At 43.5% G+C, this 12,529-nt stretch overlaps 1 protein-coding gene across 2 annotated transcripts in view; it reads right to left on the bottom strand.

Moving 5' to 3' along the window:
• The window catches only part of ARHGAP26 (Rho GTPase activating protein 26), a 479,016-nt gene that overhangs the window by 305,724 nt on the left and 160,763 nt on the right, over nucleotides 1-12,529 (bottom strand). For both annotated transcript variants that reach the window (XM_082835995.1, XM_082835996.1), the window contains exon 11: nucleotides 533-611. In XM_082835995.1, the coding sequence (XP_082692121.1) occupies nucleotides 533-611 (79 nt within the window). The remainder of the gene's footprint in view (nucleotides 1-532; nucleotides 612-12,529) is intronic.

Here is a 12,529-nt window from a genome sequence, read left to right on the forward strand (position 1 = left end):
TAGGCTTAACTCCTTTCACGGGCCCAGGTAATCCCACTGCTTATAATGGGATGTGAACCAACTACGGCAATGGGAGGCTGAACCAGAGGGCAATGAGTAAAGGTTCTGCACCATCTGTATACACTTTTATCATCATCTAACCTGTTAAAATGGATCTGAGGTAACGCTTTGCATTGCACTTTGTGGAGGCATCGATAGGTATTCAGTAAGCCAGACTGGACTGTGCTTCCTCTAAGAGTCCTCGGGGCGCTACAATTGCCTCGGTGAAGTGGGGGGGGGGGGTCTCTGGTGTGGCATCATGCAGGACCCATGCCTTAGACTGAGAGGCCAAAGCTCAGGAGTTGCATCTACACAGAAGCAGTGTCAATATCCACAAACATCAGTCCAGGAATTTTAAAAAAAGTCCCTCTGGTACATTGGTCTCAAGAGCCCAAGGCTTTATTTAGAGCAACGGCAAAAATCACTGCACTAAGGAAACAACAAACAACTCGGGACCTTTATTCTTGCTCTACTTCCCTGAATTGTTACTTACAGGTTCCCTTCCATCCATGGCTTCCATCCAGAGCCTCCGGTCCTCTTCAGACAATGCCTGCATGGTGATAACTCCGGGCCTGCGGAGAAATGAGGACACGGATGTGAACCCAGCACCACAGGTAGAGAGATCCTGATGAAGGTGAGCCTTAAAGAGACATCTAAGTGACCGAGTGACAGCCTGCTGGGGTTGACAGCACAGAGAGACAGAGCACTCCTCAGCTCTTCAGAGCCACCTTCCAGCCTCAGAAAGCAAAGCTATCACCCCCAAATCCCTCTCAATAAGCCCACCTCCCTCAGGGAGGTGGGAGGAAACACAGAAGACAGGACTCTACATACAGGTAAGGGACACAGAGGAGTCAAGTGATTCCCTTCAGCGTTTGAGATCACATTCACTCCTCTTCTCCAAAATGCTTACTAGGGTACTTTACTCCCAGTAGGACTACAATAAACATGTTCTTAAGTGAAGAGAATTACTGGACTCAACAAAAAGAGGGGGAACATCCACGCTGGAGGGATCCTGGTTTAATATCTAGTCCAATGATTCTAAACTGCTTTTGACATGAAAAAGTCTTATGGGGGTAATGGGTGTTATAATTATGATTATACTAAATGTATACAGCATTTTTAAGTGAATCTTTACCATGGCAGATGCTAAGGTCTTTACATGCATTAGCTCTTTTCACTCCCTCCTTGAAATCTGCTTGTTCTTTCACATTGAGCACAAACCCTTCAGAAAGCATGCACACAATATCAAATGGTGTTTATTGCGTACCCCTTACAGATGTCACACAACAAGAGGTGTGTGCCACAAACATGAACTTGGGAGAAGGGGCTACAAGCCCTCTATGCTCATTAATGCAGGAGTTCTTGACTTAGGGTCCACAGATGGGTCCCAGAGAGTCTAAAAACCACCCTCCCCCACCAAATGTGTATGTATTTTTCTGGACAAACAATTCAAACTGCAACCCACAAAAAGTTAAGAATTAGTGACTCAAATCCTCATCTTTAAAGTTTGAGAAAGCCTAAAAGGAAGGCCGAAGTCCCCTGAACAAGAATTAAGACTGCAGCACTGCTCAGGATCACAGAAGAGTGTACACACACACACACACACACACACACACACACACACACACACACACACACACACACACACACAGAAACGAGCTCCGCGATGCCCTGCGCAGCACAAGCCTGGGCCCACGAGCACCAAAGCCTGTTCATTCAACCCACCTATAGTCACTGTTCCTGGCTTATTTCCATAGTTCCAATGAATAGGCTAGATCTATTAATACTTATGTTGAATGTATTTTAAATATCATATTTGTTTCTTTTCAGTCATCATCCCTCAACATCCCTGAAGAAAAAAAGTTTTCAAAGATGTGAACATGTTAAGTAGAGATGGGCCGGGGATGAGGGACACTGGGGTGCGGGTGTGAGTGCGTGAGGTGGTGAACGAGGTGGGGGGGGGGAGGGGACAGAGAGACAGAGAGGGAGGAGCAGTGGGGGGGAGGGGGGGTAAGAGGGTGGATGAGAGGCAGGTGATGGGATGGACGCTGACTCCCGAGAGGGCAGTCACTCCCGTGAAGGCCACACTGCATGCTGGCATCCAGACACAGTGACTCAGAAGACACAGTGACTCCCTGAACCAGCCAGGACACTCCCTCTTCTTCTCAGAAATTCTCATTCTCAGGCCCAAGGGCCCATTTCCCACCACTATCAGCACACCCAGTGTGCCTGACCCGCTGGGTATCTGCAGACTGCTGGCAGCCACAGCCCTACGGCCGGGGGCTGGGTGGACTGATTCTACTTTTCCACCTTAAAGCCAGCCACACACAAAGCTTTAACGGCTTTGAGATAAAAAGTCTACAAAGCTGCAGTGCACTGTGGAACTCTAGTCCCTGGGCCTGGACCTCTGTGTGTTGCTCTAAACGTTGTTGTGCCTGGACCCCTGGCTTCAGAATCATGCATGCCCTTAGCATAGAGGTGCCCAGCCCAGCCCCACCTCACTGAACCTGAACTTCGGGGCTGGGCCTGCAAACTTGGATTTTAACCATCTCCCCAGGGGATCCTGAGGCCCCTCTGCCCACCCAGACGCCCCCCTTTTTCCTTCCTGTTCCCCCCACACTGGAGAGCAAAGACGCCCTCCTCTCCCCGCTGGGGTATAGCTACTCTCTACATGCCAACGTGTCTCCAGTTCATTTCCTGCTAGGTATTCACCAGCCAACAGTGAGACCACAAGAGCTGCCTTGCAGACCAAGGTCTCAGGAACCTCGCAGATGTCACATCAGCTTCATGGCACACAGTGTGAAATTTCCACCCAGAGCCACAAAGAGGAAGTTCAGACAAACTCAGAGGCTGTGAAGGGTGGGCCACTGGGCCTTAGCAACCAGGAAAGTCAACAGGATTTGTTTTCATTTCGAGAAGAAATATCAAAATATACACTCTTTTCCACATGTGGTTTTGTTCTCCTTTTTTATTGTGTGAGGGGGTGGTGGGGAGCTGACTAAAGTAGATTTGACACCCTTGATTCTAATCCTATCACCCCAGGTTCAGAAAACTTTCTCTTAGCCTGGTGTATGTACATCTGGATCTGTATGTACTATCCTTTCTAGGCATCTAGAAAACACTCAGCTTCAAATTTCTTTTCCTTTGTTATACCTTAAACCACTATTACATAAATCTCTTACGTGTGTAATTCCTAGAACCAAGGTAAATGCGTCAACTTTATTTTGGAATCAAGCAGTTAACTTCCTTTCCATATTTACCATCCCTATGCCCCTACTAACCACCATCCCTCAAAACAAAAGAAAACAAACAAAACTCTCAATGGCCCTACACGTTCCATGTCAGTCCCTGTAAGACAGTATGCTTTCATTCAGGTATCAATTTAGTTCATTTCTGAAATGCATCTGGCTTTTCATAACAAAAGTGGAAAGAAAAAGAGAGGGAAAGAGACAGAACTCACGAGGTGGGAGCGTGGAATGAGAAAAGGAAAATATGACACAATAAAAGAGAAATGGAGTAAATGACCAGAGCTCTTTCCAGCTCTGCAAAGAATTGTGACCCTCAGATACAGAGAACAAACTAGTGGGTACCAGAGGCGAGAAGAGTGAGAGGGGGGACAAAATAGGTGAAGGGGATTAAGAGGTACAAACCACAAAATAAGTCATAGGGATGTAACGTACAGCACAGGGAATACAGTCAATATTTTATAACTTTGTATGGTGTGTAGTCTATAAAAATATCAAATCACTATGTTGTATACCTGAAACTAATATTTTAAGTCAACTATACTTCAATTTAAAAAAAACAATTGTGACCCTATCAAACAATATAATAAAAGAACAACTACAGGAATAATAACCCAGCACTGTGTGCCAGATAGTGTGCTAAGCATTACCTATTAATTAATTCATTTCATCTTCACAACTACATCATGAGGGAGGTATACTCTCATTATCCCATTTAGCAGATGAGAAGATCAAGGCTCAAACAGGTTAAGTACCTTGTCCACAGTTACAGAGCCAGGATCTGAACCAAGCAGTCTAATGCTTTGCCCTCAAGCACAAAGCCACGGGAAATGTTGGAGATACTGCGGCCCCCAGAGAGCTCGTGTTGACCACCCACGTCCCTTGCCATCAAAAGGGACTAGACGCTCCTGCAAGGCCTTTAGTGAGCTCCTGCCTGGGATCAAATGAGGGTGAATGATAAAGAGCTCTGTGAAACCTAAAGTGCTTCCTAAATATGAGGGCTCAGAACACCACTGTAGGCAAACAGCCAATCCAAAAACAGGAATCCAATAATGGCCAGTGGTTCTTCACATTTTTTTCTGCCTCTAAATACCCAAGAGATGGAAAGGCAATGAGTTTTGTAAAAGAACACAAAAAGCACTAATCACAAAAAATAAGGATAAATTGGACTTCACCAAAATAAAGAACTTCCAGTCATCGAAAGGTACTATTAAGAGAGTAAGAGAAGATGTTTGTGATTTTTATCTCCAATGAGATGAATATCCAGAATATGCAAAGAATGCCAACAAATAAATAGGAGAAAAATGAACGACCCAATTAATAAAATGGACAAAAGACTTGAATAGGCATTTCATAAAAGAGGACACACCAGTGGTCACAAGCATAAGAAACAGGGTGAACATGATGACTCATCAGGAAAATGCAATTGAAACCACAATGAAATAAAACAAACACCCTTCTGAATGGAGAGCATTCAAAAGACCACCAATAGCAAGTACTGGCAAGAATGCAGAGTTGCTGGAACTCTCATACATTGCTAGTGAGAGAGTAGAGTGATAAAACCACGTTGGAAATATCTACTAAAACTAAATGGACACCTGCCTTCTGATCTAGTAATTCTACCTCTAGATGTATCCCCTAGAGAAATGAGCGCATACGTCCACCAAAAGACACATTCAAGAATACTCAGTTTTATTCATAATGGCCAAATTTTGCAACAACAAAAAGCCAAATACCCATTCATAAAAGAATAAACTGTTGTATATTTAAACAATGGAACAACAAAACAACAACAAAAAAGAACCAACTACTGCAACAACATGGATGAATCTCATAGACTTAATAATGAGGGAAAGAGGGCTTCCCTGGTGGCGCAGTGGTTGAGAGTCCGCCTGCCAATGCAGGGGACGCGGGTTTGTGCCCCGGTCCGGGAAGATCCCACATGCCGCGGAGCAGCTGGGCCCGTGAGCCATGGCTGCTGAGCCTGCATGCCCGGAGCCTGTGCTCTGCAACGGGAGAGGCCACAACAGTGAGAGGCCCGAGTACCACAAAACAAACAAACAAAAAATAATAATAATAATGAGGGAAAGAAGCCAGACATAAAAGACTACCAACGATGTGATTCCATTTATATGATGTTCAAATACTCACAAAAGTCATCTGTGGTGACTGAAGTCAGAACAGTGATTTTGTCTTGGGGAAGGAGTAGGGGCCGTGAGTGGGAAGCAGCCCAAGGAGACCTTCTAGGGTAACAGAAATGTTCTACAACTTGACCTGGGTGGTCACGCAGGGGTGTGTGCGTCTGTGTGTGTCTGTGTCTGTGTGTGTAATGTCATTAAGACATAGACTTAAGATTTATGCATTTCACTCTGATTACACCTCAGTAAAAAAAAAAAGTTTAAAAAAACCCAAGATATACTACTTCTCATCTAAACTCAGTAGTTATCCTGACTCTAGTGTTCCCTAGCAGACAAGTAATTGAACTACTCTATGCTATTCTTTAAAAGGCAGATAATGAGTGCCTACCTTATGGGGTTGTTGTGAAGGTTAAGTGAAATATGTGTAAGGCATTTCAAAGTGTCAGACACACAGTAAATGCTCCAAAAATCAGCTGTTATCACAGGGGCAAATGAGCGGCAGGTCAGTGGAAGGAATGGACGGCAAGTCAAAATTATGGAGGGAGAAGAGCAGGTTAAAAAGGAAAAGAAATGAGCCACGGTGCTTCTGATACGCATGACCCCACCGCCAAAACACCGTCACACAGCACTGAAAAATCACACCTCTACCAGAAAGCAAGCCAGGCCAAAGACGGACATACAGGTTCTGACATCACAGCCATTTCCTTTTTCCTCCTGAATAAAGCATCACAGTGGCCTACTTCCCCCTTTTGGAATTAATGTCCGATAACTGCTAAGGACAAAGAAGGAGCCTTCAGCAAATTCTAGAAAATCTGCCAGGGTGCTCCCACTACCCACCAGATGAGAGAAAGAACAAATGACTTACAATCCTTCCTGTGGCTCAATCCTACAATTCTACATCAAATACAGCACCTCCTGTTCACTCTGAATATGTCCTTGGTTAGTGCTATATCTGGATCAGCGTGAGAAGCATGAACAAGGATCTGCAACTTTCTCTAAGCACCTCACCTCTCACACTACACAGGCGATGCAGAAAATAGTTATTCACTTATCACAGGGCAAACTGCTACCCACCGCCCCATCTCCTTCCAACTCTGGCCTCCACAAAGGGCCCTCATAAAGCAATACATAGTTTATCGGCACATCCAGGAACCTGGGACTACTGATGTCAGCTCACAGCCTTCTCATCAGCCAGGAGCAAGCAGAATCACAACCAGCCCTGATTCCAGGCTTACTCGACAACCTCCCTACTCTAATCTTATTCCTGAATCTGAGTCAATAGTGGTGATCTCAGTGGCTTGGCAATTCACCCACTTCCTACTGGACCAGGAAATGCTATTACTAACTCACTCCACCCCGCTGAAACAAACACACTCAGAATCTAACAGTACTGTTCTTTCTAAATCGACCTCCAAAGATCTTGGGTTTACTCATTCATAAGACTATAAATCTTCTGCTGGCAAGAGTTCATTCCCCAGCTTCTATCCACACTATGGCACATTTAAGGGTCAAGTTCAGAGTAAAAGAAGGACTGTGGCATCCACAGAAACACATGTACTCACAGCCTGTACATGAAACCTACCTCACTATGTTTAGATAGGAAGACAGAGGGAAACAATGAAGGTCTGGAGAATGGACTGCCATCCACAGGTGAAAAGAGATATGCAAGCGCCAAAGGAAGTGGTCCTTTGCTTTTAAAGTGCTACTTGGAAAACTGGTCCCTAGCCGTTTCTTGGCAATTTTAAGTGTTCAAGGTTTCAGTAGATCTTCATTTACACAAACATATGGCATATCTTCATTTACACAAAGATATGGCCAACACAGAATAATCCCGGAGAATGACATCTCTTCCGTGCGGGTATGAAATTACAGAGTCAGACATCTATAGTGACCAGGCAAGTAAGCAAAATGAGTGAAACTGGGTAAGATTCTTCCCTGCCCCAAGGAAAATAGGCTCGGCCTCATTTTCCTTAAAACATGCAGCCTGTTATTCTTCTGCACTTTTGCTTTCTGATACAGTCATAGGAACAAAGGGGGTTTCCCCTCTATGAGAAAAACAACAGTGCAAATGCAAGGCAAAGTGGCAGCTGTCCCCTGTCATCATGATGGGGGACAACAGGGCATGGTGGAGACTGCAGCAAAGTGAAGAGCACACACCCCACCCAAAGGAGGCATCCGCCATTCAGCCGTATAAACAACTGGCACATGGGAAGTCACAATCAATATTTACAGATTTTTCCCATTTTAAAATGTTGCCTTAAACAACTCAAGCCAAACCAAACATGTCTGTGGACCACCAGCCTGCGATTTCTGGGGTCTGTGTTCGTCCTTCTCTGCCTCTCCCTACCTGAGCTCCACCCCAGGCCATCACCACATGTTATAACATCATCTCATGCACCGGGACCAACAATGATGCATGTCTGTATTCTTGATGCACCTCACAGTCCAACTTAGCAGAAGCCTTCCCAGTTCATCAATGAAGGAGGACCCTGGGATACTTCCCCATTTTTTCCAATACTGCGGATCCAGTGTCATCACAGGAGGGCAACATTCATCTATTATCTGGAGACAAAAACTTATGAATCTGCAGAACTATGCATGCTCTGAGATAATCAACCATTGACGATGCTTGTGCATTACATATCCTTGCACATGAGAAGAATACATATGGCATGGCAACGTGGGTGGGGTACAGGTGAGAGAAATAGAACGTGAGAGGGAAACCAGACGTTGCAAACCAGTGGCCCACCAACTGCAGCTAAGGTTTACTGAGTGTTTATTATGGGCCAAGCACCAGGCTAAGGACTTCGCTTGCATTATCATTTGTTCCTTGCAATGAAGCAGTACTATCATTATACTTCTTTTAAAAATTGAGACTCACAAATGACTTGCACAATCTTGCACTGCTAGATAGCAAGAAAGCCTCAACTTGAACCCAGTCTGCCTGACTCTATAGCAAGGCCCATACTTTAAGCACAACACTGTACTGCCCCCTTGTGCAGGCAGAGTCTGTGCCCTGGGGATCCAGGGTGACCAGTTCCTTAGGAGGAAGGAGGGAGGGAGGGGAAAGAAGGCACTTCTCTCTTTCATTCTCTCTGTCTCTGGAGGAAGAAAAGGGGAGAGGGAGGAAGGGACTTCCTCTCCCCCGCCCCCCACCCCAAACACACATACACACACACACTCTCACACACACACACACACACACACACACACACACACACACACACACACCCCTTAAGAAGTTTTCAGAAGCAGGCTTCTAATCAATTATTTAGAAAGGATCTGATCCTAATGAATGAATGAACCATAACCTATTATAACCTACAGCAGTGACATCCTGGGAGGAAAGGTCCTAAAATAATTAGGACCATAGCAATGATAATAGTCTGAAGAGTAATACTGCCAATCACATCAGATAATTTCCTATACTTTTATTTTAAAGGAGACTGAAGTCATGAAACAGGAAGCCCAGACAAAGACATCTTTGGCACATTAAGTTACACAGTCTTAAATGAAACATACTGAGTGCCAGTGATGTGCATGCCATGGGCACTGAGGACATAGGAGTAAGCAGATTTCAACGCCCAGCACCAGGAGAAAGCATTATGAACTGCCAGGATGAGTAACACTCAGGGGAAATGCAAACACTTGTTATTTTGATAACAAACTGAAAAATACTCTAATTCAAGAAATCTTCTAGGTCATTTATCAATTTTTCTTTGTTAGTATTCTATCTCATGATGATCAGACATGCAGGTAAGTGGAGTTTGCTGGTTGAACCATCTCCTTTCTTTGGACTTACGTGATAGCAAAATTTTTGTTTCAATTTTTAAAAAATAAATTCATTTTATATTTAGAAATTGGCAAATAAACTGGTATACTCCATCAGTAAAACTCCAAATTTCACTATGCAGGCTAAAGAATAGAAACAGTAATAAGAATAGAAATAAGTAACAGAAGTAATATAAATAAGGTTGCCTTACTTCACACCACCGTCCATTAACGAACACATCTCACTCTTATTTAAACCAGAATCCATCAGCAAATACTTTCTCATTTAACTTTTTAAAAGGGAAAAAACCCAGTAATTTAAAAAATACATGAATTCTAAAGATTCTAAGAACTTCTTAGCTAGCTCATTTTACAGAACAGCCAAGAAGCAATTCAGAAAGTACAATATTCCGCCCCCCCCCCCCCCGTCCACCCAAATCATGGAAGTCAGAGCAGGAGAACACCCTCTGAGGAAGGAAAAAGCCATTTCCTCTCCAAAATGTCAATGGCACTGAGACCAGCACTCTAACCAACCAGCAGGAAGGCAAAATCAAATATTATTTCAAACAAGGGGTGAGAAGGGGAGGGGAGGGGAAGTTTGAAACCAGGAAAAATGGATTCATCTGTTGCAAAAGATAAAGACAGGCCACACCAAGAGGGAAAAGCAGGACTGGCTGGTTCTCAGCACACACACTGGACCGTCCCAATCACTCATCTGTTTTCATTATCCTCAAATAAGCTGTCCCTGAAGCAAAGAGCCCGACACTTGAGCTCAGAAAGCAAGGTTAAATGTAATGTTTAAACAGAAGTTACATTAACTGAGCATGCTTGCTTCTGCAGGAAACTGGGTATGAAATGATGTATCACAAAAGGGTGGGAGGAAGGAATTTCTAGAGAAAGAATGAGTCACTTAGAATACCCTTCCTTTAAGAGGTAATATTCACATGATGATTTCTGCCACAGAAACACACACACACACACACACACACACACACACACACACACACACGCACGCACCACTGACTACGAAATGTCAATGTATAAAGGACGGCTAATTTTCAACGGGACCAGCTAATAGTCACTAATACATATACAAAACTGCCACCTAGAGGCTGAGCACTGAAACAAAGTCTGTTACATAAGATGATTCTTTTTGGAAAACACAGTCTTAACACTCACACAATCTCACGAAGACACACAAACAAATACATGCATACACACCACATACCAAACTAACAGAGTATTATTTTAACTTAAAATTAGTACGGTTTCCTTTTGACACCATAAATTGGAAGGAGGGGCTTAAACCTTTTATCTTGTATAGGAAATGTAGATAAATAACGGGTTATCGCATATATAACTTGAAAACAGATTCTTCCCCTGGCAGCCCCTTTGCGGATATACACTTAAAGCACCTGTATTCACCCACAGCTTACTGATGACTTGAAGAGTCATGGCACTATAGGAAAAAGGCACGCCATCAAAATGAAACGAACGGGCTCAAAGAAATACCCTCCAAAGCTATGGCTCACCATTAAGAACAAGGAAGTCCCGGGTTTTAGGGTAGAGCAAAAAACTTCAAAGAAACAACCTCTTCTAACAGAGAACTACCATCAGGGAAGCATATTACAGCATTCCACCTTCAAAATAATCCTGCAAGGTAGGTATGATTAGCCCCACCTTACAGATGTGGTGAAACCACCAGCCCAGACTCACACAGCTAGTAAAGAAGCAGATCTCAAACTCAAACTTAGGGCTGCCTCGATCTTTTACCAGCATCATGCAGCCTTCTATAAAAATGGTCTTGAAATAAGAGTGGTGACTCATTGGAGGGTTGGGGTAGATTACTCAGATTTTCCATTAATTTTTCTAGCCGCCACTATTCTTACCAATCTCCCACTTTCCTGTTTTGTTTTTTTTTGTCTTACCTATACAGAAATGCAGTTTGTGTGTGTACTCGCTCAAATTTTAGTTTAAATATCAACTAACATGATTCAGCTCCTGTAGTCTCTTACACAGTACTTCACCAAAGTCCCGAAGGAAAGAACAAAATAATCTAACTCAAAAATTGCATTACCGTAAAAAACAAAATTGAACAACCACACGCACACAGTACTGGATTAAAAACTGGATAAAATGACGTTATTCGGCTTCTGGGAGCAAATTACCTGAGACAGATATTTAGAATTGAACAGAGTTATATAAAACATACCTAATTAAACAAGCAGCCAACCAATACAAAGAAAAGCTCGTACACTGTGCAAATACACAGTACACGGTGGGATGCGAGGATACAGTTGACAGTGGGTATGACACGCCAGGCTGGGACTGGTTCAGAAGAAAGCTGTCTCTCTTTACCTATTCGTGGAAAGCTCACAGAAGGAGGACTTTGGATTTGGTTTGCACGAAAAATCAGATGACTTTTAAGAAGGAAAGTCCATTAGATTCATAATGCTTCATTAAACTTTATATCTCCACGGTCAGTAGAGTCTCCAGTATGTAGTTATGGTTAATAAATGAGGAAGGGAGGGGAGGAGAGAGGGAATGAAAATTCAGGGCATTCTAGTCATGCCATCATTCTCTGTAAGAGTAGAAGGGTGAAGTCCTTCTGTGTGTTACATCTTCCCTACAGCATTCTGGTCCTCCAAGTTTGCTGGAACACTCAACATACTAGTACTTATACCTTCCGTTGCACGAATGTATGTGTATGTGTCTGCCCATTCTACAATCAACGGTAAGATCCATGAAGGCAAGGACTGTGCTTATCTTGCTCCCCGTGACACCAGTAGCACCCAGTACCCCTGTCATCCTAATAAGTTGTCCTTTGCTGCCCACCTCTGGAGAGTACCAAGGGTGGGAATGGGGCACTCAACACCCTACATAACGTCTTGAAATGTATGGACTTCTGTTGGGGTCAGCTAGTCCTGGAAAACATAAAGCATTCTAATTATTTCCTTTCCCCAAGCATAAACACCACCTCTCAAGAGACTACATTGATTCAGTGCATCAAAAAGAAGCCTTTTGTTTCTATTATTTTCCACATGGTTTAGTGGTCCCTCCTGGAAGACATCTGGGAGAAAATACACATGTGTCACATACATCTGTGAGACATCTCTTAAAGATAAACAAATGCAGAGATGCTGGGAGATGACTACCACCATGATTCTTTAGCTTAAACAAATATTTCCCCTACATTTGCTCATTCATTTCCATAAGTTACTGCACGGTGGAGTTAATTGTTCAAAGTGACTGAAGACAGACATTGGCAAGTATGACACACCACTACCCCTAACAGCTGCTTTTAGATGAAGTCCCATTTTTACCCAGGAATTTTAC

This window comes from Leucopleurus acutus (genome assembly GCF_964270905.1).
Source record: "Leucopleurus acutus genome assembly, chromosome: 3".
NCBI lineage: Eukaryota > Metazoa > Chordata > Mammalia > Artiodactyla > Delphinidae > Leucopleurus > Leucopleurus acutus.